At 39.9% G+C, this 25,397-nt stretch overlaps 1 protein-coding gene across 1 annotated transcript in view; it reads left to right on the top strand.

Annotated features, from left to right (window-relative positions):
* Nucleotides 1–25,397, top strand: part of PRKDC (protein kinase, DNA-activated, catalytic subunit) — a 181,611-nt gene that overhangs the window by 136,607 nt on the left and 19,607 nt on the right. The window contains exons 62-71 of the mRNA XM_084864319.1: nucleotides 315–494; nucleotides 1,477–1,682; nucleotides 4,029–4,167; nucleotides 4,768–4,956; nucleotides 6,346–6,570; nucleotides 8,599–8,707; nucleotides 9,798–9,909; nucleotides 12,385–12,571; nucleotides 16,957–17,131; nucleotides 18,324–18,514. Coding sequence (XP_084720445.1) covers nucleotides 315–494; nucleotides 1,477–1,682; nucleotides 4,029–4,167; nucleotides 4,768–4,956; nucleotides 6,346–6,570; nucleotides 8,599–8,707; nucleotides 9,798–9,909; nucleotides 12,385–12,571; nucleotides 16,957–17,131; nucleotides 18,324–18,514 — 1,713 coding nt within the window. The remainder of the gene's footprint in view (nucleotides 1–314; nucleotides 495–1,476; nucleotides 1,683–4,028; nucleotides 4,168–4,767; nucleotides 4,957–6,345; nucleotides 6,571–8,598; nucleotides 8,708–9,797; nucleotides 9,910–12,384; nucleotides 12,572–16,956; nucleotides 17,132–18,323; nucleotides 18,515–25,397) is intronic.

Genomic DNA, 25,397 nt, shown 5'->3' with positions numbered 1-25,397 from the left:
TATCTAATTTTCTTACCAACTATGTTAGACTGCAGTAATGTGTCCTGTTATCCCCATTTAGATATGTGGTTCCAGCTTTTAAATTCATATCTCTGGGTCCAAAAACTGCGCTGTCATGTCTTTCCTAAGGCACATATCTTTGGTTAAATTCCAAATTCTCCTCTTGCCAATGTCTAAAAGTTTCTAAATAGAAATTAAATGTTCAGTCGATAGGTTTGCAACAGTTTGTATTTTCAAATAAAGCTTTGATAGTTGGTAAATTAAAGAATTTTTACTTCAGTTCCTAATTTCCTTTCCTTGTGCACATTTCACAGAGAGACCCAATAATTGCAAAGCAACTTTTTGGCAGCTTGTTTTCTGCGATTATAAAAGAAATGGATAAATACAAGACCACATCTGAGAAAAACAACATTACTCAAAAGTTGCTCCAGGACTTCAATCATTTTCTCACCACCACATACTCTTTCTTTCCACCTTTCGTCGCCTGTATCCAGGTAAAAGTCTACACACACTTCATAGGATGCATTCTCTACTTTGCATGAGTATGCCATAAGACTTCTTTTGCTGGGGGAAGAATGGGGGACATCTGCAAGAATGTCAACAATAAAAAATTTAAATTAGAGAAACAAACTTCATTTGTTTCCCAGGTTCAAACTCAAGACATTTAACAGAGGAAATGTACTCCGGTTTGGTTGGGAAGAGGATGGGGAGGAGCTGTTCATATTGTTCTCTATATTGATTTGGGGTTTATTTCTCATGGTTTTGGTGAACATAGGACTCTCAAATTGAGAGTTACGAAGTAAAGGTCAATATAGTAATTCATGAGTGAAAAGGATGGGTGTGGAAAAGGTTTTGAATAGAATATTGGAGCTGAGTGTGCCTACTTTTTGGTGATCAGATATCAAATCTGTTTCAGCTGATTCTTTTAATTTTTAAGCCTCACCTGAGGATATGTTTGTTTTTTATTGATTCTTAGAGTAATTGAGAGAGAGAGAAAGACAGAGATGTGAGAGAAACATCGAACGGTTGCCTCCCATGGGCACCAACTAGGGATAGAACTCAAGACTTAGGTATGTGCCCTGACAAGGAATCAAACCCACAACCTTTTGGTGTACAGTATGATACTCCAACCAACTGAGCCACCTGGCCAGCACTTAGCTGCTTTTCTCATCAATTCAGCCTAAATATTCCTGGCAACTGCAATTGTTATTTGTCTCTATAGAATATACTTAAATATCTTCAGTTTTTCTAGTGGGTGTTATTTCCACTTTATATTAAAAAATAAATGTAAAAATAAAAAGGTCATTTCCTCCTCTGAGCAAACTGGATGTTGAGGAAAATTTAATAGAATTACACAGAGAAACTTTTAGTTATATCACTACTTACATCAAAACTTTTTTTAATGAATTATTCACTTGTGAAGGCATGGTCAACATACTGCAAGCTAAACAGCTCTATGTGTTTGTGGTCTCACAGGAAATCAGTTGCCAACACACGGACTTGCTGAGCCTTGACCCAGCTTCTGTCGGTGCTGGCTGCCTGGCCAGCCTTCAGCAGCCTGTGGGCATCCGCCTGCTGGAGGAGGCTTTGCTCCACTTGGCACCGGAAGAGCCACCGCTCAAGCGGGTTCGGGGGAGGCCCCGCCTCCCCCCTGATGTTCTCAGATGGATGGAACTTGCTAAGTAAGCCCTGTGATCCAGACGCTGTTGAGAGAACAGTGAATTTCAATTTGGCAGAAAATGAATAAGTAAAGTTGATAGTATACACTGTTATATGAGTACCATTCCATGAGATAACAAGGAATATCTTGCCCAAGGAAATAGGTTAATTAAACCTGATAATTTATTTCATTATACAATCTTTTTGGACTCAGGATATTTATGCACTAAGTTTTATTTCCTGTAAGTGTGGCTGTAACTTACAGTTCCCAGTATTTTGAATGTGTTTGCTGCTTTGCTATACTGAATAGAGGGTGATTTGTTATTTTCAGCAGGATTCACATTTTTAGGAACAATTTATTCCAATTATTTTATTGGGGGGGGGGGATTTTGTTGTGTCCTTATTCTGTTTTGTATTATATCTGTTTCATTAATTTTGGTTTCATCATAAGAGAGTCAGCGGTTCTGAGACATCTCTTGGTTTAGGTTGAATTTTAATTTGAACTTCTATTTCATAGCAGTGATATTTAGATCCCCAAGTTCTAGGGTAAAAGAAAGTAAAAGTAAGGGCTCAGACTCCTTACCTTTTCACTATTTCATAGTCATTCTTTTTCAATTGGGACTCTGATTAAATAAGTCATTTTCAAGTGCTGAGAAGAATTAAAATAGGAATTAGACATTTCTCACAGGCTCACAAAACTAGCCATATGTATATATATACATGACTAACCATACTATGAAGCAGGAGGAGACCAGCAGGCAGATTGGGGGACGGCCCCACCGCCTCCACCAGTGGCCTCCTCTGCAGCAGGTGACCAGAGGGCAGATCTGGGGATGACGCCAGCCGGCAAGCTGCTGGTCCCAACTCCCATTGCCCCACCGCTGCTGGTGGCCTCTCTCTTTGGGGATGGGGCTGCCCCGCCGCTGCAGGTCGCTGCCGCCCCCCTGATCACTGTCCCCGCCCTCTGCCCGCTGGCACCCTCCTTGGCTGGCCTGGCGTTGCCCGCTCATTGCCCCCCTTCTCCCTCCCAATCATTCATTCTGCTGTTCAGTCAATTTGCATATCAGGCTTTTATTATATAGGATTATTGTATTATTTTCCATACAAACTGTAAACCTACTTTTGCCTCATCCTGTATAGGAACAATAATTAACACTTGGTGCATTTAGTATTTCCAGGGAATGAGAACTCATCTAATGTGCATATACTGGGTAAATGAAGCACTTTTAAACACTTTTTGTAATTTTATTTAATACTTTCTCATACTGTTATATGTAATAATTTTGCATTTCTTTCAAACACTTTCGGGAATACAATTTAGCCTTTTCTTGATATGTCGCAGCCCTGGTTTTGCCCATGTTGTAGTATTCATAATCTAGAGATTTTGGGGCCAGTGTAGGGTAGCCTCTTTTATGAGTTCCTGAAAAATGTTTGTAGCTTCATCTCCTTTTGGGTTCTTGGGCCATGAGCTATTAAAGTTTAAAGTTTACCTTTACTTTTTTTGTACCTTTAACCATTTTTTGGATGTGGAAATAAGAGAGCCAGCATATGTGTAAAGTTTTCATCTAAATTTGTAACAGTGGGCTTTGAGAGAGACAGCTCATGGGCTCTTTTGATGTACATGATGAGATGTCATACCTGTGAAGGGACTGTACTGGAGGAAAACCAAGGAGGAAGCCATCCTTGCCTGGCTGGTCAGGTGACTGCTGATTCAGGAAGAGTGACGTTTGTGTTGAGACTTAAAAGATGGGGGGTCGGGGGGGGAATTACAGGGGAAAGGGAACAAGCTTACTAAACATGTACCTTAGAATATCTTAAAAGGGGAAGCTTGGTTGGTGGGATCAAGAAGATTTGTGCTAATGTGTTGAAAAGATAAAGAATGCTCAAGCAAATATTAAAGCTATAAGAAATTACTTATCAATAACATTGAGATTGTCCATAGAACTCAGATTAAAGCATGACACCAGTAAAACCTGGGTTAATTTTTTACTCACCTCTGGGTTCTTGACTACCTTTTGAATTTTAGACCAAGACAAGGATTCTAAATAGGTCACCTACAGATATGTGCAATGTTACTATAATGGTACCATTAACATGGAAGAAGTTTATTTAATGACATAATTAACATATTGTTAATCTACATTTTCATATTTTCAAATGCATCTTAGAATAATTTCTGTCTTCTCTATGATTAAAGCAGCAAAACTTAATGGCAACTTCAAAATTTTAAAGATTTTATAAAACAAAAGTAAGATTTTAGTTAATATAATATATGACATCTTGATTTAATATCATTTTATTATAGTAAATACTTTAAAATATTGGGGCATTTATTAATTTGAACATTTCCCCTTTGGTTTGCTTTATAGACTGTATAGATCAATTGGAGAATATGATGTCCTCCGTGGCATTTTTAGCAGTGAGATCGGAACAAAGCAAGTCACACAGAATGCATTATTAGAAGAAGCCAGAAGTGATTATTCTGCAGCTGCTAAGCAGTATAATGAGGTAAAATTGATCTTTAGCAAATGTCAGTTGATTAAGCACTTTTGTTCTCTGGATGGAAAACTGTTAGTTTTAAATTTTAGAGCTTCATAATGTTTCAGCTTTATGCCTTATTAGTATATTTTTACACAAATTGCAGAGAATGGTTTCATAATAACCAAAAATATTGCTGTTTCTCTTACTCTTTTTAAGAAAACATCATTGAATAACAGATAAAGCATTTCATAAATTAACAAATACTCTTAAGTTATTTCAATATCTGCTAGAATATTTAATTTCTATATAATAGATTGCTTTATAACTGGTAAAGAACCCACAGTATCAATTTAAATCTAGTTATGGGTCACTTAAAGTCTTCATTTTATTAATTGGCTTCATTGGTAAGTTTCTCAGAAAAATGGCTTTCTCTTGGTCAGGGTTTTTATATTAATTTGTTACTATAACATTCCTTTTGTGTGTTTTATTTTCCCATTCATTGTTACTTTCTTTTCCCTTTTCTTTACCTCTGTCATAAATCTGAAAATGAATGTTATACTACCTACATTATTTCATTTGCCTGCTTTTGAACGTTGTAACATAATCTTGGGAACTTTTCTTTGCCAGGCTCTCAATAAACAAGAGTGGGAGGATGGTGAGCCCACAGAAGCCGAGAAGGATTTTTGGGAACTTGCATCCCTTGATTGTTATAACCAACTTGCTGAGTGGAAATCATTGGCATATTGTTCTATAGTCAGTGTCGACAGTGAGAGCCCTCCAGATCTAAATAAAATGTGGAGTGACCCGTTTTATCAGGTGGGTAGAATAATTTTAGAAATTGCTGAAATAAATATTTTAGATGATCAGGTGTTCTCTAATTAAGTTGCTTAAAACTTCTCAAAAATACTTGCGAAGCATTAAGATATTTATATTTCCCCACAAACTCCATAGTATTGTTAAATCATTTGTCACTTTTAGTTAACTCCTTCAGAAGAAATGGCATGTGTTTAAAAATAAATATCGCCTTAGCTGGTTTGCTCAGTGAATAGAGCGCAGGCCTGTGTACTAAAGGGTCTGAACAAGAGCACATGCTCTGGTTGCGGACTTGATCCCCAGTAGGGGGCATGCAGGAGGCAGCCAATCAATGATTATCTCTCATCGATGTTTCTAAGTATCTCTCCCTCTCCCTCTCCTTTCCTCTCTGAAATCAATAAAAAATATATTAAAACCTAATAATAAAAGTAAACATTGATGCCAGGGTTCTTTTCCCAGCCTTACAAAGGGTTCAGCATTCTGGAGAAAGGGGCTGCTTGTAGATGATTAAGAAGGAGTCCAAAGATGAAAGATAATTTTGAAAGGCATTAGGGTTAGTGGTTCTTCAGCTAAAGGAGCTAAAGACTCACCTTTGTCTAAGGACCCTGTGGTATTTATTTAACACAATTAGTCCTAAGGCAAGGTGGAAATATGATATATACTTCAGAGGGTAGAGTTTCAAAGGGTAGAATACAGAAGCATTATCAGTTTGGGGAATAGCCTACAGCTGTTCAGGCGTTTGGCCAGTATGAGGCAATAAAATGCCTGAGCTGTCTGGCAGCAAGCAATAATCCTATTCAGGTTTGGGGGAAGTGCCGTTTAACCTTTCCAACAGGTAAACTACATATGTGGCTCACCCTTGTTGAGCCTCCTAAGTCCCATCAACCTTTTGACGGAACTCTTGTAAGTATTATAAGCTGGAATTGGTTCCCGGCATAGTAATAATATAACATCCCTGGTATGATGAGATGGAAGAATATTTTCTGTTCTCTTTGCACTGGGTCACAGGCAACACATGGCCATGCCCCAATTTCCAGAGCAAGATGGCTCCCCTCACAGGATCACCCGAATTCTTGAACAAGGCTGCTCTCCTGGCCCCTCTCACAATGCTGTTGTCCTGGCTATGCTTAAAGATTTCTCACTTTGTAACATCTGCTGAATTTCAGCTAACAGTGCGCAGTTCCTACTTTCTATAGGACATGTTCCTATATATTTTGTGGTTACATAATGAGCAAGTTTACATGAGCATGTCTTAAAAATTATAGTTTTTAGGTTTGAAGTATCGAGCATAATCACTTTGTCTCTAAATCTTGAACTGTAAAAATTATAAATTTATACTATAGTAATAAAATGATTAAGCATAACTCACATTGTCTTCCTGATCTTTTGTAGGAGACCTATCTACCTTACATGATCCGCAGCAAGCTGAAGTTACTGCTTCAAGGAGAGAATGACCAGTCCCTGCTGACATTTATCGATGAGGCTGTAAATAAGGAGCTCCAAAAGGCCATTATAGAGCTTAATTATAGTCAGGAATTGAGTCTTCTTTATATCTTACAAAATGATATTGACAGAGCCAAGTATTATATTGAAAAATGCATTCAAACTTTTATACAGGTAACACAGATACACTAATGTGAAATGTACCATTACTGTGATTTATTTATTTTTGTTCATTCTCACCTGAGGACTGATTTTTGAGAGTGGAAGGTTGGGGAGGAGGGGAGAGACAGAGAGCAACATCGATATGAAAGAGACATATTAATTCGTTGCCTCCTGCACATGCCCTAGTTCAGGTGGAGATGGAGCCTGCAACAAGGTACATGCCTTGACTGGAATTGAACCTGGGACTCTTCAGTCTCAGGGCTGATGTTCTAACCACAGAAAAATAGGCTAGGGCTGTGATATTTTTAAAGTCAATAATCTAGTGAATAAAAAAATAAAAATTTTTTATGTACTATTTAATACCACCCATTTTCTTTTTTCTACTATTTTCTTCTGATAGCTCTCTTTACTCTTTTTTTTGTCTTAATGCTTTTAAAAAGTTTTTTTTTTTCCTGTTATAGAAGTTCTATTTTTTTGTTTACCTTAAGTTTTTATTTTTCTCACACTGCTAATAAAAAAAGAAACATTTGAGAGTCGACTTCTATAGTTGGAGTAGGTGAATAGAAGTTTGGTTGCTGGGTGGGGAAGAATATGAATCTTCCCTGTTTATTTTCTGCCATTTTGCCTTTTTGCTTGTCGGAGAATCTCCCTCTGATGTTTGTTTATTTTTAAAGTCAGTGCCTTGTATAGAGTCTATTAACATTTATCATTGGCACACAATGATCATTAGAAGCAAAGTCATTTATTGTCTTTTATTCTTTCCTGAGTTTTAAAAAATATTTTAAATTGGTTTTTTAGAGTGAGGAAGGGAGAGAGGGAGAGAGAAAAGCATTAATGTGAGAGTGAAACATCAATTGGCTGCCTCCTGCACACCCACTACTGGGGATCAAGCCCACAACCTTTCAGTGCATGGCATGACACTCAGCCAACTGAGCCATACAGACCAGAGCAATTGTCTTTTATTTTTAAACTTTAAAAGTTGATTAATACACTCAGGAAATTTTATTGAAGAAAGAATTGGCTCTGTACTTAGCAATTTATATTAGAGGATTTTGTGATTTTTAGAAATATGTTTTTATTGATTTCAGAGCCGAAGGAAGAGGGAGTGATAGAAACATCAATGAGAGACAATCATTAATCGGTTGCCTCCTGAAGGCCCCCTATGGGGATTTAGCATATGCCCTGACCGGGACTTGATCTGTGACCTCCTGGTTTATAGGTCGATGCTCAACCTCTGAGCTATGCTGCCTGGGTGGATGTTGTGATTTTTTGTTGTTAATCCTCACCTCCATTGATCTCTGGAGAGAGTGGAAGGGAGGAAGGGAAGGGGGAGGGAGAAACATTAATGTGAGAGACACATCAATTGACTGCCTCTTATACTATACATTCCCTGACCAGGGCCAGGGATCTATCCTACAGCCCAGATACCTGCCCTTGACTGGGAATCAAACTCTTGACCCTTCAGTGTGCAGGCCAACACTCTGACCAGTGAGCAGGACAGGCTGTTGTGATTTTTAAAAAGTGTCAAGTAGCCGGGACCGGTTTGGCTCAGTGGATAGAGCGTCGGCCTGCGGACTGAAAGGTCCCGGGTTCGATTCCGGTCAAGGGCATGTACCTTGGCTGCAGGCACATCTCCAGTTGGGGGGGTGCAAGAGGCAGCTGGTCGATGTTTCTCTCTCATCGACGTTTCTAACTCTCTGTCCCTCTCAATTCCTCTCTGTGTAAAATCAATAAAATATATTAAAAAAAAAAAATAAATAAATAAATAAAATAAAATAAAAAGTGTCAAGTAGAGGCAATGATAGATCATTTATATTGATTTTATTGATTTCAATGAACCAAAAGGGGTTTTCAACCTAAATTATTTTCAAAAATTATATTACCTGCTAATTTCTTGTATGACCTCATTATTAACCACTCTGAGCCACATTGTGGGATGTATTTATATGGTAGTTGCTATATTTTACATTTTATAGAACTGTATTAAAGCTTAAAGTCTTAAATTGTTTTGTAAACAATGTTAAATGCCTTTTTTTCTAGAGCTATTCTAGTATTGATGTGCTTTTACACAGAAGTAGACTTACCAAATTGCAGTCTGTACAAACTTTAATTGAAATTCAGGAATTCATCAACTTTATAAGCAAACAAGGTAATTTTTTAAATCTACCATTTTTTATACTTACGGAAGAATTTTATTATCTGATTTAAAAATTATTTTTGCTTACTGGAAGTATATATTTTTTAATATATGGGTTAGAAACTACTTTAAGTTCATTCTACAAATATGTATTTTGATATTGAAATGAATATTAAGATGGTCAAACACTATTCTAGACATTGGGGATATAGAGCCAAATGAAACAGACTGCCCAGCTTGAGAAGCATTCACAATAGTGGAGTAATTTCAATAGGCTGGGGTGGAGGTGGGCATAGGAAACTAGATGACAGAATCTGCCCTGGACTGAGGTTTAAATCTGCCACTTTAGCTTTTTCTTACTATCTTGCCACACCTTGAAGCCAGATAGTTGCAGATATTATTATTATGTAACCTTCTGCACACATTAGAGCCAGGGGCAATATTCCATAATTAAATACAATCATGCATATATACCGTAAGTGGTGAATATTCACATGAATGGCATAAACAAAGACCTATAATATAAGTAGCCATAATTGTCTGATTTTGCCAAGACAATTAATTGGCTGCAACTTCGTGAAAACCTTTTTAACTTTCAGTACTTTTTTGATTTTGGAATTGTGAATGAAGTAGATGTTTACTAAATGGTATGTTTATTTCCCCACTTTATTCTATATTCTTTTTTTTTTAATATATTTTATTGATTTTTAACAGAGAGAAAGGGAGAGAGAGAGAGAGCTAGAAACATCGATGAGAGAGAAATATCGACCAGCTGCCTCTTGCACACCCCCTACCGGGGAATGTGCCCGCAACCAAGGTACATGCCCTTGACCGGAATCAAACCTGGGACCTTTCAGTCCGCAGACCGACGCTCTACCACTGAGCCAAACCGGCTTCGGCTATTCTATATTCTTAAGAGGTTGAGTTTTAATGTCAGAATATGTTAGATTTAATATGGTAACTTTGTGTTCCTGTTGTGAAAGAAGAGACAAACTTTTTTAATTGGGACAATAAAAATTGGGACAGTAAGTTTTTTACCAACATTGTAAGTTTGTCTTGTCATTGAGCTGTAGATATAATCAGCCTATAATATTATTTTTAGGTAATTTGTCATCTCCAGTTCCCCTTAAGAGACTTCTGAAAACCTGGACAAACAGATACCCAGATGCTAAGATGGACCCAATGAACATCTGGGATGACATCATCACAAATCGGTAATATGTGATCCTTTTGTGTTGAATATGGATTATTTTCTGAAATTGCCAGAACTGTTTTTCTCCAAGACTGTGGTTTAGAAAAATGTGGGGTTTGAGTCTAGTGTGGATATCTGTCATCATTCAGTTTTCCACTTACCGTAGGTTCTAACAAAGTTCTCCATGTTAGCCATATGTCCTTTGCCTTCATTTGTCCCCTGTGGGGAATTGCTGCCGCTCCCTTTGAATTCGTCTTGTACTAGGGGGTTGGTTATAAGCATCATCTCTGTCAATGAGAGAAGGCCAGGAAGCAGCAGGGGAGTAGTCCATGTGCTTCTGTATTAGGGCTAAGTATTAGGTAGTGATGTGGCAACAAGAGAATGCTGCTTAATGATTTTTTATTCTATTTTCATATCCTTCTTGCCTCCTGCTACCAACTCTATTACATAATTTTATATATTAGTATATGTACTAGAGGCCCATACACAACATTTGTGCTTTGCAGTGGGCGGGGGGGGGGGGGGGGTCCCCTTAACCTGGCCTGAACCCTTTAGTAGTCTGGCAGCCTTTGGGGGATGTCTGTCTGCAGCTTAGGCCCACTGTACTGTGCTGCGCGCGGACCCCCGCCCCCTCGCATCCCTGGGAGTGGGCCTAAGCTGCAGTCAGACTTCCTTAATGCTGCCGTGGAGGCGGAAGAGGCTCCCACATCTGCCTTTTACTGATAATAGCAATGTTGATTCCCTAGTTAAAATATTGTCTGGTCTCTCCAGTGTAAATGCCTATTTATTTCCTTTGAAGCTTATAAGCAATGTGGGAGAACTTTGAGACTTGCATATATCCTGCTTCTCATAAGACTTAACCCTCTACTTTCATACCTGGGCATTGCTCTTAGCTCAAGCCAGTCTTGACAATATTAGTTGCAAGGTGATCATTTTCCCACTAGTTGTTCCATGTTTATCGGTCTACTTCCTGTTATAAGAAGAGCCTCCCTTCTCCCTCATCAGTTCGTTTATTTGTTTACTTAAATTTTAATTATCAATATAGAAACATGGACTCCACTTTTATTTATTCATTCATTCATTCATTCATTCATTTTTAATTTTTTTAAAATTGATTTCATAGAGGGAGAGAGAGAGAGAAACATCAATGATGAGAGAGTATCATTGATCGGCTGCCTCCTGCCTGCCCCCTACTGGGGATTAAGCCTGCAACTTGGGCATGTGCCCTTGACCAGAATTGAACCTGAGACCCATCAGTCCACAGGCTGACACTCTATCCACTGAGCCAAATCAGTTAGGGCTCCAGTTTTATTTAATGGAGTGTAATCCATTATTGTCCTTATTTTTTCACGTTCAAAGTGTGTCACATTTGACTAGCAAGAGCCCCTTCAAGCTGATATCCCAGGCTCATTGTGCAAAATTATTCCCCTATGTCTTTTTTTCTTCTAGAAATGTTACAATTTAGGTAGTTCTTACATTTATCAATAGATCTGTGAACCAGTGAAAGAGAATTTTTGTAATGGTGTTGTTATTGGATTACACCAGTGGGATTCCTCCATTACTTTTACTTGCTTATTCTTATAATTAAAAATTTGAAACTTAGAAAAACAGTAGCAGCTCTTAGGTGGGAGGGAATGCCCTTGTCTTGGGTGGGAGCCAAAGAGCTCAGAAGCAGAGAGATGATTGGAGAAGCTTGTGTCTTTGGAATAACCTAAGAGACAAAAGAAAGGTATTTATGAGACATACTAGTTTATCTGGTCACAGTTTTTCTAAGAAAATTGAACTTAATTCCTGGATGAAGAGGAAATTAGTTGATATTTGACCAGTGGTGAATTTTGTATGTTTGCCAGTATTGCTAATAATGAAAATAAAATCATAAGAACAAAGTCAAATATGTAAACTGTGGTACAAATAAAAATAATTTTATAGCAATACAGTGTTATCTTTTAATATTTTCAGTGACTATAACCTGTTTGGTGCTTTACATTTTTTACCTTTGAGGGTAGAACTTTAGATTGGGAGATAGATATAAGGAGAAAAATGACTTTTGGCTCAACACAGTGTGTATTGTCCTTTAAGAGAGAAGATTGTGAGTTTAAATGCTTTATTTTTGTGGAGGTGGATACAATGAATGATACCTGGAAAATTCTGTGAAATATCCTTGGTGATGTTTAAAGAGTTAATTAAGATGGAGATTAAATCCAGTACCTAGAGTGTACAAATACAGTCCTGAAAATGAGCAAAAATGTGATAAAAAATTTTTGTCTGTGAATGCTATCCAGTAGTGTCCTACCGTGTTTCCCCGAAAATAAGACATCTTCCGAAAATAAGACCTAGTAGCTCATGGAAAGATAAGACATCCCCTGAAAATAAGACCTAGCGCAACTTTGGGAGAAAAAATTAATATAAGACACTGTCTTATTTTCGGGGAAACAGGGTATATGTCAAAGATTTCTTTCATGAGGTGTATATTCTCATTTTTCTTTGTTTTGTGTAGATGTTTCTTTCTCAGCAAAATAGAGGAGAAACTTACTCTTCCAGATGATCACAGTATGGACGTGGATGGGGATGCTGATTCCAGTGACAGGATGGAGGATCGGGAGCAGGAAGAAGACATTTGCTCTCTGGTTAGGAGCTGTAAGTTTTCCATGAAAATGAAGATGATAGAGAGTGCAAGAAAGCAGGTAGGTACTCAGACTTATGTCCTCTATCGTATCACAGAATTTCCTTAAGTTAGCTTCTTTTTCCAGAAATTTCCAGAAAGCCTCTAAATTTTATATACTTGTTAACCATTTCAACATAATTATTTTCACCCTAGCTGGTTTGGCTCAGTGGATAGTACGTTGGCCTGCAGAGTGAGGGGTCCCAGGTTCGATTCTGGTCAAGGGCCCGTACCTCCAGTTGCAGGCTCCTCCTGGGCCCTGGTCAGGGGGTGCTTGCATGAGGCAACCAATTGATGTGTTTCTCTCATATCGATATTTCCCGCTATCTTTTGCTCTCTCTCCACTCTCTAAAAGGAAAAATATCCTCGGGTGAGGATTAAAAAACAAATAACCAAAATAATTATTTTCTCTTATTGAACAAGGAAATAAGCATAATATCAGGTTTGAGCTTTAGCAAAACAAATGCTTGACAGTTACAAATTATATTTACATTTAGTTTGTAGAATTCATTTGATAATTCCACCCTTTTTAAATATGTAATTATGCTTTACTTAAAAGTTGCATATAAACTATTTTTTTATTTTTGTTTTTTTATTTTTATTTATTTTTTTTAAAAGGGTGTCATCTGTCGAAGCGTTTTATTTATTTTTTTAAAATATATTTTATTGATTTTACACAGAGAGGAATTGAGAGGGACAGAGAGTTAGAAACATCGATGAGAGAGAAACATCGACCAGCCGCCTCTTGCACACCCCCCACAGGGGATGTGCCCGCAACCAAGGTATATGCCCTTGACCGGAATCGAACCCGGGACCTTTCAGTCCGCAGGCCGACGCTCTATCCACTGAGCCAAACCGGTTCCGGCTAAACTATTTTTTTAAATGTATTTTTATTTATTTCAGAGAGGAAGGGAGAGGAGAGAGATACAGAAACATTAATGTTGAGAGAGAATTATTGATTGAACACCTTCTGCTGCCACACTCTGGGGATCGAGCCCACAACCCAGGCATGTGCCCTTGACCGGAATCCAACCTGGGACCCTTCAGTCTGTAGGCGGATGCTCTATCCACTGAGCCACACCAGCTAGGGCCATATAAAACTATTTAAGTGTATCAAATCATAGTTGAACAGACTAGGAGAGTTTGTTTTTTTTAATTCTTTTTTTTTTTTTAAATAAATTTATATTGTTCATATTATTACAAATGTTCCTCCTCCCCCCCCCACACACACCATTGCTCTCCTCCACCAGGTTCCCACCCCACCCTCTTCCCTTTCCCCACTCCCCATTGTCCTCATCCATAGGTGCACAGTTTATGTTCAGTCTCTTCCCACATCCCCCTCTCCCCTTTTCCCCAAGAATCGTCAGTTCACTCCCCTTCCATACCTCTGATTCTATTATATTCAACAGTTAATATTGTTCATCAGATTTTTTTTTTTTTAATTTCCTTCATTTTTAGATTCACTTGTTGATAGTTACGTATTTGTTGTTCATAATTTTTATCTTGATTTGCTTTCTCTTCTGAAAGAACCCCCTTCAGCAATTCATATAATTCTGGTTTGGTATTGATGAACTCCTTTAGCTTTTTTTTATTAGTGAAGCTCTTTATCTGACCTTCGATTCTGAGTGATAGCTTTGCTGGATAGATTATCTTTGGCTGTAGGTTCTTACTATTCATCACCTTGAATATTTCTTGCCATTCCCTTCTGGCCTGCATGGTTTCTGTTGACTATTGTATAGGTGCTCCTTTATAGGTAACTACCTTCTTTGCTCTTGCTGCTTTTAATATTCTCTCTTTGTCTTTTGCTCTTGGAATTTTAATTATGATTTGTCTTGGTGTGGTCCTCTTTGGATTCCTTTTGTTCGGAGTTCTGTGCACTTCCTGGACTTGTAAGTCTAATTCTTTCACCAGGTGAGGGAAGTTTTCTGTCACTATTTCTTTCAGTATGTTTTTGATATCTTGCTCTCTCTCATCTTCTGGGACCCCATAATTCTGATGTTGGTTCGCTTGAGGTTGTCCCAGAGGTTTCTTACATTATCTTCAATTTTCTGGATTCTCTTGCCTTCTGTGGAGGAGTGTCTTCTGGCTCTTTATGTTCCAAATCTTTGACTTGATTCTTGCCATCTTCCATTCTGTTTTTAGGACTCTGTATAATATTTTTTATTTCAGACAATGTATTCTTTATTTTTGTTGATTCCTTATTAATTCTAGTTGATCTCTTTTCATATCCTCATAGGTCTTATCGATCTTTTCTACGAAATTCTTGAAAAACCTTATAAGCGTAGATTTGAACTCTATATCCAGTCGCTTTTTGTCCTCTATTTCTTTCGTTTGTGATCTATTTCGTTGTCGCATTTTCGCAGCTTTCCTGATGGGGCGGGGTTTCAGTGGAGCCTACAGCCTTAGCTTCCGTCAGCCCCGCCCTATGCGGTTCCTGGGTCTCAGGGTCCTTCAGTACTTGCTGCAATCGCCTCTGAGAGAAAGGTGCCCTTGATTTTCGCCTGCTACCAAACAGTCTAGGCTCTCCCCCAATGGGCCTGGAACTGGGGTTCAGTTCAGTTGGAAGTGGGGTTGGAGGTGGTGTGCAGAGCAGTCTGGAGCCCCTGTCTCCTTCCCGCCAGGGCAATCGCGCGGCACAGCCAACCGTCCCTTCTCTGCGCGCACTGTGCGCGCCGCCGGGACCTCCTTTCGCTGCTCCCCCGGGGTTCTGCCTTACGGATGAGCCTGGGTCCCCTGGGTCTGGCCTAGAACTGGGGTTCAGAGCAGTCAGAACTGGGGCCCAGCACAGTCGGAGCTTTTATCTCCTTCCCACTAGGGAACGCCAGCCATGCACTCAGCCGCCCTCCTCTCTGGCTCCGTCCTCTCCGCACGTGCTGCGTGTCTCCGTACCTTAGGCTTTTACAGCTCCTCCGCGCTTCCTCTGGTTTTCTCCTTGCTTCTCGTTGTAGAATTTCCAGTCAGTCGACTTTCCTGTAGTTCTGGGTAATGTCCATTTTATATTTTAGTTGTATTTTATTGAAATTGTTTTGTGTGACTGCGGCTAGGTGTTTACCTGGGCAGCCATTTTGGATTCTCCTCTACCTTTTTTTAATCACAGTGACAAAAAATATAACATATTTTTTGGTGTGCCACAGAATTTTAGTAATTTGGTTGATGTGTGCCATGAGATAAAAAATGTTGAAAATCACTACTTCAATAGATTGATAAGAAGTCTTTCTATTGTTTCCCAGAAGGTGGCACTGAAGCCACTAGTGTTTTATTTTTGTATGTCTGCGGCTTTTCAGGTCTTTGTGGGGCAGGAAAAGAAGTCCTGTGTTCCCTGGGGAGTCAGCATCTGCTCTGTGACCAGGTTGCCTCAGTCTCAAGACACCAACCCTGTGTGGGAATGTGGGCAGTCTGATTTTAAATCCATGAAATGCCGGTGCTGTCCCCTACATCCCAACGCTGCCAGCAATGCAGCCACGATGGGTGTGCTAGGGTGAGCTGGCAGAGGTTGGCGGGGCCCTTTGAGGCTTTGTTTTTTCAGTAATGGTGACTGATATACAGCCTCTGCTCTGTATATCCATCCGTCCCTGGTATTAGCCACAGAGTGCACCTGTCACTCAGGGGAAATGTCTCTGGTTCCCCCTCTCAGGTTTGTTGATAATGTGTTCTGTCCCAGCACTCACTGCTGCAGCTTCTCCATCCCGTTAGCTCTGAGAGCTTGGGGCAAGATGAACAGGCTTGGTGGCTTTGTTTTTCTGCCCTGGTTGGCAGTTGCCAGACAGCTCTGTCCTTCTCCCTGCCCAGGCCACTGGGTTTAGCTGCATTGCATAGCAACCACTCCCACAGGAGTGCTCACTGTTTCCCTCTCCTGGTCCTGGCTGGAGGCAGTGCCAGTGGCAGCCTGATTCTTCCCCTCTCGAGACCAGCAACGACCTCCAGGCTGCCTCCTGGCACCGTCTGAGCAGTTCTCCCTTCCCACTCGCCTTACAGTGTTTCAACACACGGATCTCTCATATATGTTTCTGTGTTGAGCAGCATAGTCATTTTTAAACTGGTAACAGTTCAAATTGTTTTAACTTCAAGGGAGAGATCAAGGGGACCTCTCATGGCACGATTCCTCTGACATCAAACATTTCTTTTGGGGCTGATGAAAATGGTCTGAATTACACAATGGTGGTGATTGCCCAACTTTTGAATATATTAAAAGACACTGAATTGCATACTGTGAATGTGAATTGTATACACGTGATAAATAAAAAGACATTCAGTGTAAGCTAAGGAGATGGATTAGCTGCTCTAAGGTGAATTGTGGCATACATAAAGGAAACCAGGCCAGTTAACAAAAAACTTCTTTTGTAAAATACTTTTATTTCTAAATTTACATTTATGTCATTCTACTCTTTTCTCTCTTCTATTATATAGAACAATTTCTCGCTTGCCTTGAAGCTATTGAAGGACCTGCATAAAGAATCAAAAACAAGAGATGAGTGGCTGGTGAGATGGGTGCATAGCTACTGTCGGCTCAGACACAGCCAGAGCCAGACCCAGAATCGTCCTGAGCAGATTCTTTCTGTGTTGAAAACAGTCTCTTTGTTGGGTATGAAACTGCTCTATCATTACAAGTTTAAGAATGCTGTTTTATATTACATCTCTGTAGTCTCTAAAACTATTATTTGTGATGATTTTTCTGACATTGGGAATTAAGTATTTATAATTTTATTAAATATTTGGAGCCAAGGTACTTTGTAGTTTAGTATTGCAAGTGAATATGACATTTGGAGCTTTTATTTCTCTATCTATAACATGGAATTGAAAGGGAAAGGTTTTTTCATATTTAGTTAAATTATGAGTCTTTATGTTTACATAAAATAATTACTTTGTAAATGAGGACATTAAAAAGCTTTTTTCTTCTTCAGGTCTTCTTTTCATAACAATATACCTGTTAAGACTCAGGGGAGAAAACCTTTCTCTTAATTATTTTTTGGACCTGGTATGCTAGCTCGGTTACCATATATCCAAAGGTACATAGGAGCACCATTATGGAACATGCTCCCAATTATATTTCCAAATTTGACTTTTTAGCAGGACAGGGTATAATATCAGAGTACCTGCCTCAGTAAATGTGCAGACAAGAAAAACAGTCTTTCTATATTGGTCCCAGGATCAGAAAATCGTCCTTACGATGGTTTAAATGTTTTGTTTTGTTTTGTTTTGTTTTGTTTTTGAGGGGGAGGAGAGATAGGAGAAGTATGCTGATATGAAGATAAAAATTGGTACTTACAAAAATAATTTTACTGTTTTTGTAGTTCTAGTTTGGCTGACTTTGAATCATTGATGTTTCTATCTCTCTCCCTCTCCTTCCCTCTCTGGAATCAATAAAAAAATATTTTTTTAAAAAAAGGGAAAAACAGACAAAAAACAACAACTATGGGTTATTCATGGATATGCATAAATGCATTTCTTATTCTTTGTAACAGATAGAATAAGGTGCCTTGACAAAATGCAGAATGATGATACTTGAATAAAAGTATTTTATTTGTTTAGCCTCTGTGTACTTAGATATGGTCACTGCTAACAGAGAACATTTTTCATTAATATTAGTTCAAGACTACCTAATCAGTGTTTGAAGTTAGTTTCTTATAACATCAAGATTTATTTTAGTTAATTTCTTAGTAGAAAACAACTTTTATATACTATAAACTTTTTTTTTTTAACTTTATAATATTCATTTACTTCTGAAAGAAATCCTGTGTGAGTTTGTGTGTGTATGTGTGTTTTTAATCCAATAGGTGAGAACACATCAAGTTACTTAAGCAAAAATATTTTGGCTTTCCGTGACCATAATGTTCTCTTGGGTACAACTTACCGGATCATAGCTAATGCCCTCAGCAGTGAGCCTAGCTGCCTTGCTTATATTGAGGAAAGCAAGGCTAGAAGAATCTTGGAACTTGCTGGATCCACTTCAGAGAATATAGAAAAGGTAATGTTTATTACGAGGATGAACTTTTCGCGTTTGCATGTTGTATGTCTTTAATGTGCGACCTTTTGGTTGCATGGAAGAAATAGTCGGTAGAGGGCAAAGTCAAGATGGTGGAGTAGGTCAACTGAACTTGACACCTCCTGAGATCACATCGTAATTACGACTCAGTGATAGAATGAACCACCTGAACCTTTGTTGAACAGAATGCCTATGACTAAAGATAAAAGGAAAAAGCCACATCAGGACAGGTAGGGGGGTAAAGATGTGGAGCAGGTAGATTTTACATGCACTGTGTGGCAATTAAGAAATGAGAGCAATAGATTGGCTCCCTCTGAGGAGCAAGGGGATCTCAGCCCCACAACAGCCTCCCTAGGCCAGGGCACCTGAGCTGGAAAGAGGAGTCCCCATAACATCTGGCTTTGAAAGCCAGCAGAGATGATGTTGCTTGGCAGATGGCTCTGTGAGACTGAATTGCCGATTCTAAAGGGCCCATGCAGAAATTCACTTGCTCTAAGCTCCAACTCGGGGGCAGCAGCTCAGAAAATGCCTGAGATACATGGAGAGGAACTAAATTGAATAACTTCAGGGAGAGGGCTGCAGGGTTAGGGAACTGGGTAACCCTTTCAGATAATGGAAATACTGTTAGGCATGCCATTGTTCCTTCGTTGAACTCCTTTTCCCAGCCAACTGGACCAGCACCGCTGGGTACCACATCTGTGCTCTCCATGAACCTGGCAAACATTTGCCCTAAGCCCTTGATCACTGGGCCCTCCCTAGCCTCTTTCATCTTGTCTCCATGAGCAGCCTGCCTAGCTTATATTGCAAACACTCCAAAAATCCACACACCTCACAAGAGTGTTGTCTAACCTTGGCTCATGCATCAGACTCTCTCAGAAGTCCACAAGCTTCACACCAGCAGTAGCCAGCATCAGTGTGCATTTTAGCTCCTGCCAAGTGGCCCAGCACAATAGCCATCGGCTTTAGCTTACATTGTATTTCCCACTAGGTGGCCCCGACTTTGCGTAAGTGTTGGTCAGTCTTAGATCCAATTGAGCAGCCACAAGCCCAGCACAAGCAGCGGCCAGCCTCAGTTTACATCATAGTGCCCACCAATGGGTGCCAAGCCCAGCACAAGCAATAGCTGGCTTGGTTCTTTTATGCACTTCCAAGCCCAGCACAAGCAGCTACCAACTGCAGATTAATTTGTAGTAGCTCCTACCAAGTGACCACAAATGAGGCACAAGCTGTGCTGACCCTAGCCCATACCAAACCCCTCTCAAGAGAATCCAGACACAAAACACCCATTGGACAGTTTCAGCTGGCACCGGAGCCCCATAGAGCAACTCCCACTTTGTGGTCAGCCCCTGCTCAACAGCTCATCCACTGAAGTCACAGGTGGCTCTCACAGCCAGTCACTCTGAGTGCCAACCCCACCCACTGCCATTCCAGCAGCAATTGAGGCCCAACTACATCAGGAGGGCACATGTAACTCCCACACAGTCACCACTAGCACCTGGCTCAGGAGATAAGGAAGACTGCCACTGGATCCCACAGGACACCTCCTACGAAAGGCCACTCTTTCAAGAATGAGAGATGGAACAGATCTATCTAAAGCATGGAAACAAACCCAGAGAGTGAGCAAAAATGAGGAGACAAACAGGCCCCAAGCTATAAAACAGGACAAAAGTTCAGGAAAAAAATATAAGTGAAACAGAGACAAGCAATCTGCTAGGTAAAGAGTTCAAAGCGCTGGTTATAATTATGCTCAGTGAACATGGGAGAAGAACTCAAGGAGAACTTAAAGAGGTGGAAAAGATAATAAAAAACCAATCAGCGTTTAAGGCTACAATAACTGCAATGAAGAATATGCAGATTAAATGAAGCAGAGAATCAAATCAGCAGTTTTTGGGAGACAGGGTAGCAGAAAACACCAGGACAGCTAAAAAGAAAAAATAATTTAAATAATGAGGATAGTTTAAGGGACCTTTGGGGACAATATTAATTGCACCAATATTTACATTTTAGCAGTCCCAGAGAAGAGATAATGACAGTGATTAAATACTATTTGAAGAAATAATGACTGGAAAATTTTCTAAACTCTTGAAGGACATAAACTTCCAGGTACAGGAAGTGTGGAGAGTCCCAAATCAGATGAACTCAAGAGCTCTAGCCCTAGTTGGTGTTTCTCAATGGTTAGAGCGTTCACCCACGCACTGAAGGGTTGCGGGTTCAATTCCTGCTCAAGAGTATATGCCTGGGTTTCGGTTCGCGCCCTTCCCCCAGTTGGTGAGCGAGCAGGACACAGCCAGTTGATGTGTCTCTCTCACATTGATGTTTTACTCTGTCTCTCCCCAACCCCCATCTCCCTTCCTCTCTTCCCCTCTCTCTGAAAAAGCAATGGAGAACATATCCTTACGTGAGGGGGAAAAACATGAACCCAAAGGGTCAACTAAAATGCCTAAGATTAAAGACAAAGATAACACAAAAAGTATCAAGCAAAAATCATCATCTTACATGCAAGGGATTTCCCATAAGATCATCAGTTGATTTTTCAACAGAAGCTTTGCAAGCCCAAAGGTCAATTATATATTCTATTAAAAGTGACACAAGATAAAACCTATAACCAAGATTATTCTATCCAGCAAGGTTATCTTTTAGAATTGTAGGAAAGGTATTTTCCCAGACAAGCAAAAGATTAAGGAATCCATCACTACCAAATTAGCAGTATATGAAATCTTGACTGGACTTCTATAAGTAGAAAAATCAAAAAGATAAAAATTAAAATGAACAGAAAAAAAATCTCACAAAGGCAAACACTTAGTAAGAACGGTAAATCAATAAAAAAGTCAAAAGGGTGAACTTATGCCGGGACCGGTTTGGTTCAATGGATGGAGCGTCGGCTTGGGGACTGAGGGGTCCCGGGTTCGATTCCGGTCGGGGGCATGTACCTTGGTTGCGGGCATGTCCCCGGTGGGGGGTGTTCAAGAGGCGGCTGATCGATTACTCTCTCTCATTGATGTGTCTAACTATCTCTCTCCCTTCCTCTCTGTATAAAAATCAATAAAATATATTTTTTTTTAAAAAGTGAACTTATGTGTAAATATAACAGTAAGGAATACACATACACAGAGAGGTAAAATATAATGACAAAAACTGGGGGAGAAGAGGGAGAACAGAAAATCAACAAGGAAACCATGGCCTCAAATGACACATTATAGCAGATGGGGACTTAATTGCTATTTTTAGACATTTCACCCCAAAACAGAATATACATGGGACATTTTCCAGAATAGACCATATGCAAAGCCACAAAACAAGATTCAATAAATGTAAGGGGATGAAATCATATCATAGCATGTTCAGTGATCCCAATGATATAAAACTAGAAATGAAATTCAAGTAGAAAACTGGGAAATATACAAACACATGGAAGATAAACAACATGCTACTAATTAATGAATGGGTTAACTATGAGATCAAGGAGGAATCAAGATATATTGAGACAAATGAAAATGAAAACAGTGAGCCAAAGTATTTCTAAGCAGGAAATCTATAGTAATATAAGCCTACCTCAAGAAACAAGAAAAATGTCAAATAACCTAAAGTTAATATCCAAAGGAATAGAAAAAGAAGAGCAAACAAAGCCCAGAGTGAGCAGAAAGAAGGAAACAATGAAGATCATACAGAAATAAATGAGTCTTAAAAACAACCACCACCAGACAAGATCAATCAAAACGAGAGCTGGCTCTTGAAAAGACAAAATTGACAAATCTTTCATTAGACTCACCAAGAAAAAAAGGACCCAAATACATCACTAATGAAAGGGGAGAAGTGACAACCAACACCAAAGAAATACATAGGTTTATAAGAAAATTCTACAGTTACATGCCAACAAATTATATAAATCAAGAAGAAACAAAATTTAAACAGAATCATAACTAGTAATGAAATTGAATCAATTATCATAAAACACCCACTAAATTAAAAGTGTTTGACCACGCCGAAACTGGTTTGGCTCAGTGGATAGAGCGTCAGCTTGGGGATGGAAAGGTCCCGGGTTCGATTCCGGTCAAGGGCATGTATCTTGGTTGCGGGCATATCCCCAGTATGGGGTGTGCAAGAGGCAGCTGATCGATGACTCTTATTGATGTTTCTAGCTCTCTCTCTCCCTTCCTCTCTGTACAAAATCAATAAAATTAAATTAAAATATATATATATATATATATATTTTTAAAAAAAAAAAAAAGTGTTTGACCAGATGGCTTCATAGGTGAATTCTACCAATATTCAAAGTAAAATTAATGCCTACTCTCTAATTATTCCAAAAAATTAAAAAAGAAAATGAAAGCCAGCATTACCCTGATACCAAAACTAGACATTAAAAAATAAAATAAAAATAAAATTACCAATTAATATTCATGATGAATAGACAGGCAAAAATCCTAATCAAACTATTAGCAATCCAAATTTAATGATATATTAAAAGGATATATACTTCGACCAATTGAGTTTTATTCCAGAAGTGCAAGGTTTGTTTAATATCTGCAAATTAAGGTGCTACTCCACAGCAACAGAAGGATAAAAACCCTCAGAAAACCGGGGATAGAGGGTACATACCTCAACATAACAAAGGCCATATATGACAAACCCACAGCTAATATCATACTCTGTGGTGAAAAGCTAGAAGTTTTTTTCTTAATATCAGGAACAGGAAAAGGATGTCTCCTTTCATCACTTTTATTCAACACAGTATTGAAAGTCCTAACTACAGCAATCAGATTAGAAAAAGTAATTAAATGATAACAACTTGGAAAGGAAGAAGTAAACTCTCATTATTTTCACATGACCTGATACTATCTAGAGAACCCTATTGACTTTACTAAGAAAGCATTAAAACTAATGAAATCCGTAAAGTAGGAAGATTTTAAATTAATATTTAGAAATAATTGCACTTTCATATACCAATAACATACTATCAGAGAAATTAAGAAAGTCCCATTTACAATTGCATCAAAAAGAATAAAATATTGAGGGATAAATTTTTAACCAGGGATCGGGCCTAAACAGGTGTCAGACATCCCTCTCACAATCCTGGACCCCTGGCTCCTAATCGCTCACCTGCTTGCCTGCCTGATTGCCTAAATTGCCCTCCCTGCCAGCCTGATCACCCATAACTGCCTCCCCCTGCCAGCCTGGTCACCCATAACTGCCCTTCCTGCTAGCCTAGTTGCCCCACAATGACCCCCCTGCCAGCTTAATCGAACCCAGCTGCCCCCCACTGCTGGTCTGGTTGCCCCTAACTGCACACACACACACACACCCCGCTGGCCTGGTTGCCCCACGCAGCCTGCTGTTCATTTGTTTGGTCATCCCTCAGTAACCCCCTGCAGGCCTGGTCATAGGCAGCCATCGTGTGAGGGTTAGTTTGCATATTACCTCCTTATTATATAGGATTCACTTTTTTCAACATTAAAAATAGGATTTTTTAAAATATATTTTATTGAGTTTTTACAGAGAGGAAGGGAGAGAGATAGAGAGTTAGAAACGTCTATGCGAATCATTGACCAGCTGCCTCCTGCACACCCCATGCTGGGGATGTGCCCACAACCAACGTACATGCCCTTGACCAGAATCGAACCTGGGACCTTTCAGTCCGCAGACCGATGCTCTATCCACTGAGCCAAACCGGTTTCAGCTAAAAATAGGATATTTGTGTTAAAATGATTTGGATGGTTCTTCCGTGACTTTGTTAATGGAGTTTCACTACCTGTCCCCACTAGGTTTCCTAGTTTGTGGGACAACCAGCCCCTTTCACTTCTTTACTTAGTGCCTGCTTTTTAAAATCACTTCGTATTTTCATAGTTATCAGCCTCTCCTCATCTCACCAGGAGCCACCTCGTTTTAGTTGTGTAGCCTTGCCGCCTTCTGTCAGTGTTACCAGCCTCTGTGCAGGACATTGGCCACAGGAGCCAACTCCCATCTCTTCAATTCCTGACGGGTTGTGTGATCCACATGGACTTTGAGTGCCCACTCCGTGTGACAGGGGACAATCTGGCTCACACACGGCTTATTCTTTTTTATTTGGTTGTACTTTAAATATTCGGGATCTTACTGGAATTGCTTCCTCTTTCACAGGGCAGACTCTCCCTTTTCCATTTAGCCAATTTTTTATATTTATTATTTTACTAGAGGCCTGGTGATGAATTCATACATTGGTGGGGTCCCTCGGCCTGGTCAGCAATCGGGGCCAATCGGGGCAGGCTGAAGGGAGGGACCACAAGGAGGTTGGCCAGCCAGGGGGTGGGACCGTGAGAGGTTGGCCAGCAGGGGGAGGCACCACAGGATGTTGGCTGGCTGTGGGAGCGTACTGATCACCGGGGGCAGCTCCTGCATTGAGCATCTGCCTCCTGGTTGTCAGTGTGTGCCATAGCAACAAGCCTGTTGTCCGGTCATAACAGTCATTTAGGTTTATTTATATATACACACATACATACATACATACATACACTAGATGCCTGGTGCATGAATTTGTGCACCAGTGGGGTCCCTCATACTGGCCTGCGGGATCAGGCCAAAACAGTTACCTCTGATATCCCTTGAGGGGTCCCAGATTGCGAGAGAGAGCAGGCCAGGCAGAGGGACCCCACCAGTGCATGAGAGGGGCTGGAGAAAGATGTGGGAGGTTGGCCAGCCAAGGAGGGGCTGAGGGAGGGCTCCAGGGCGTGTCCGGCCCATCTTGCTCAGTCCGGATTGGCTGGACCCCAGCAGCAAGCTAACCTACTGGTTGGAGCGTCTGCCCCCTGATGGTCAGTGCATATCATTGCAACTGATTGGTCGACTGACTGCCCCCTGGTGGTCAGTGCACGTCATAGCAGTTGAGTCA

The sequence above is a fragment of the Pipistrellus hanaki genome (genome assembly GCF_964339955.1).
Source record: "Pipistrellus hanaki genome assembly, chromosome: 17".
Lineage (NCBI taxonomy): Eukaryota > Metazoa > Chordata > Mammalia > Chiroptera > Vespertilionidae > Pipistrellus > Pipistrellus hanaki.
This window is presented reverse-complemented; position numbering and strand designations above follow the sequence as displayed.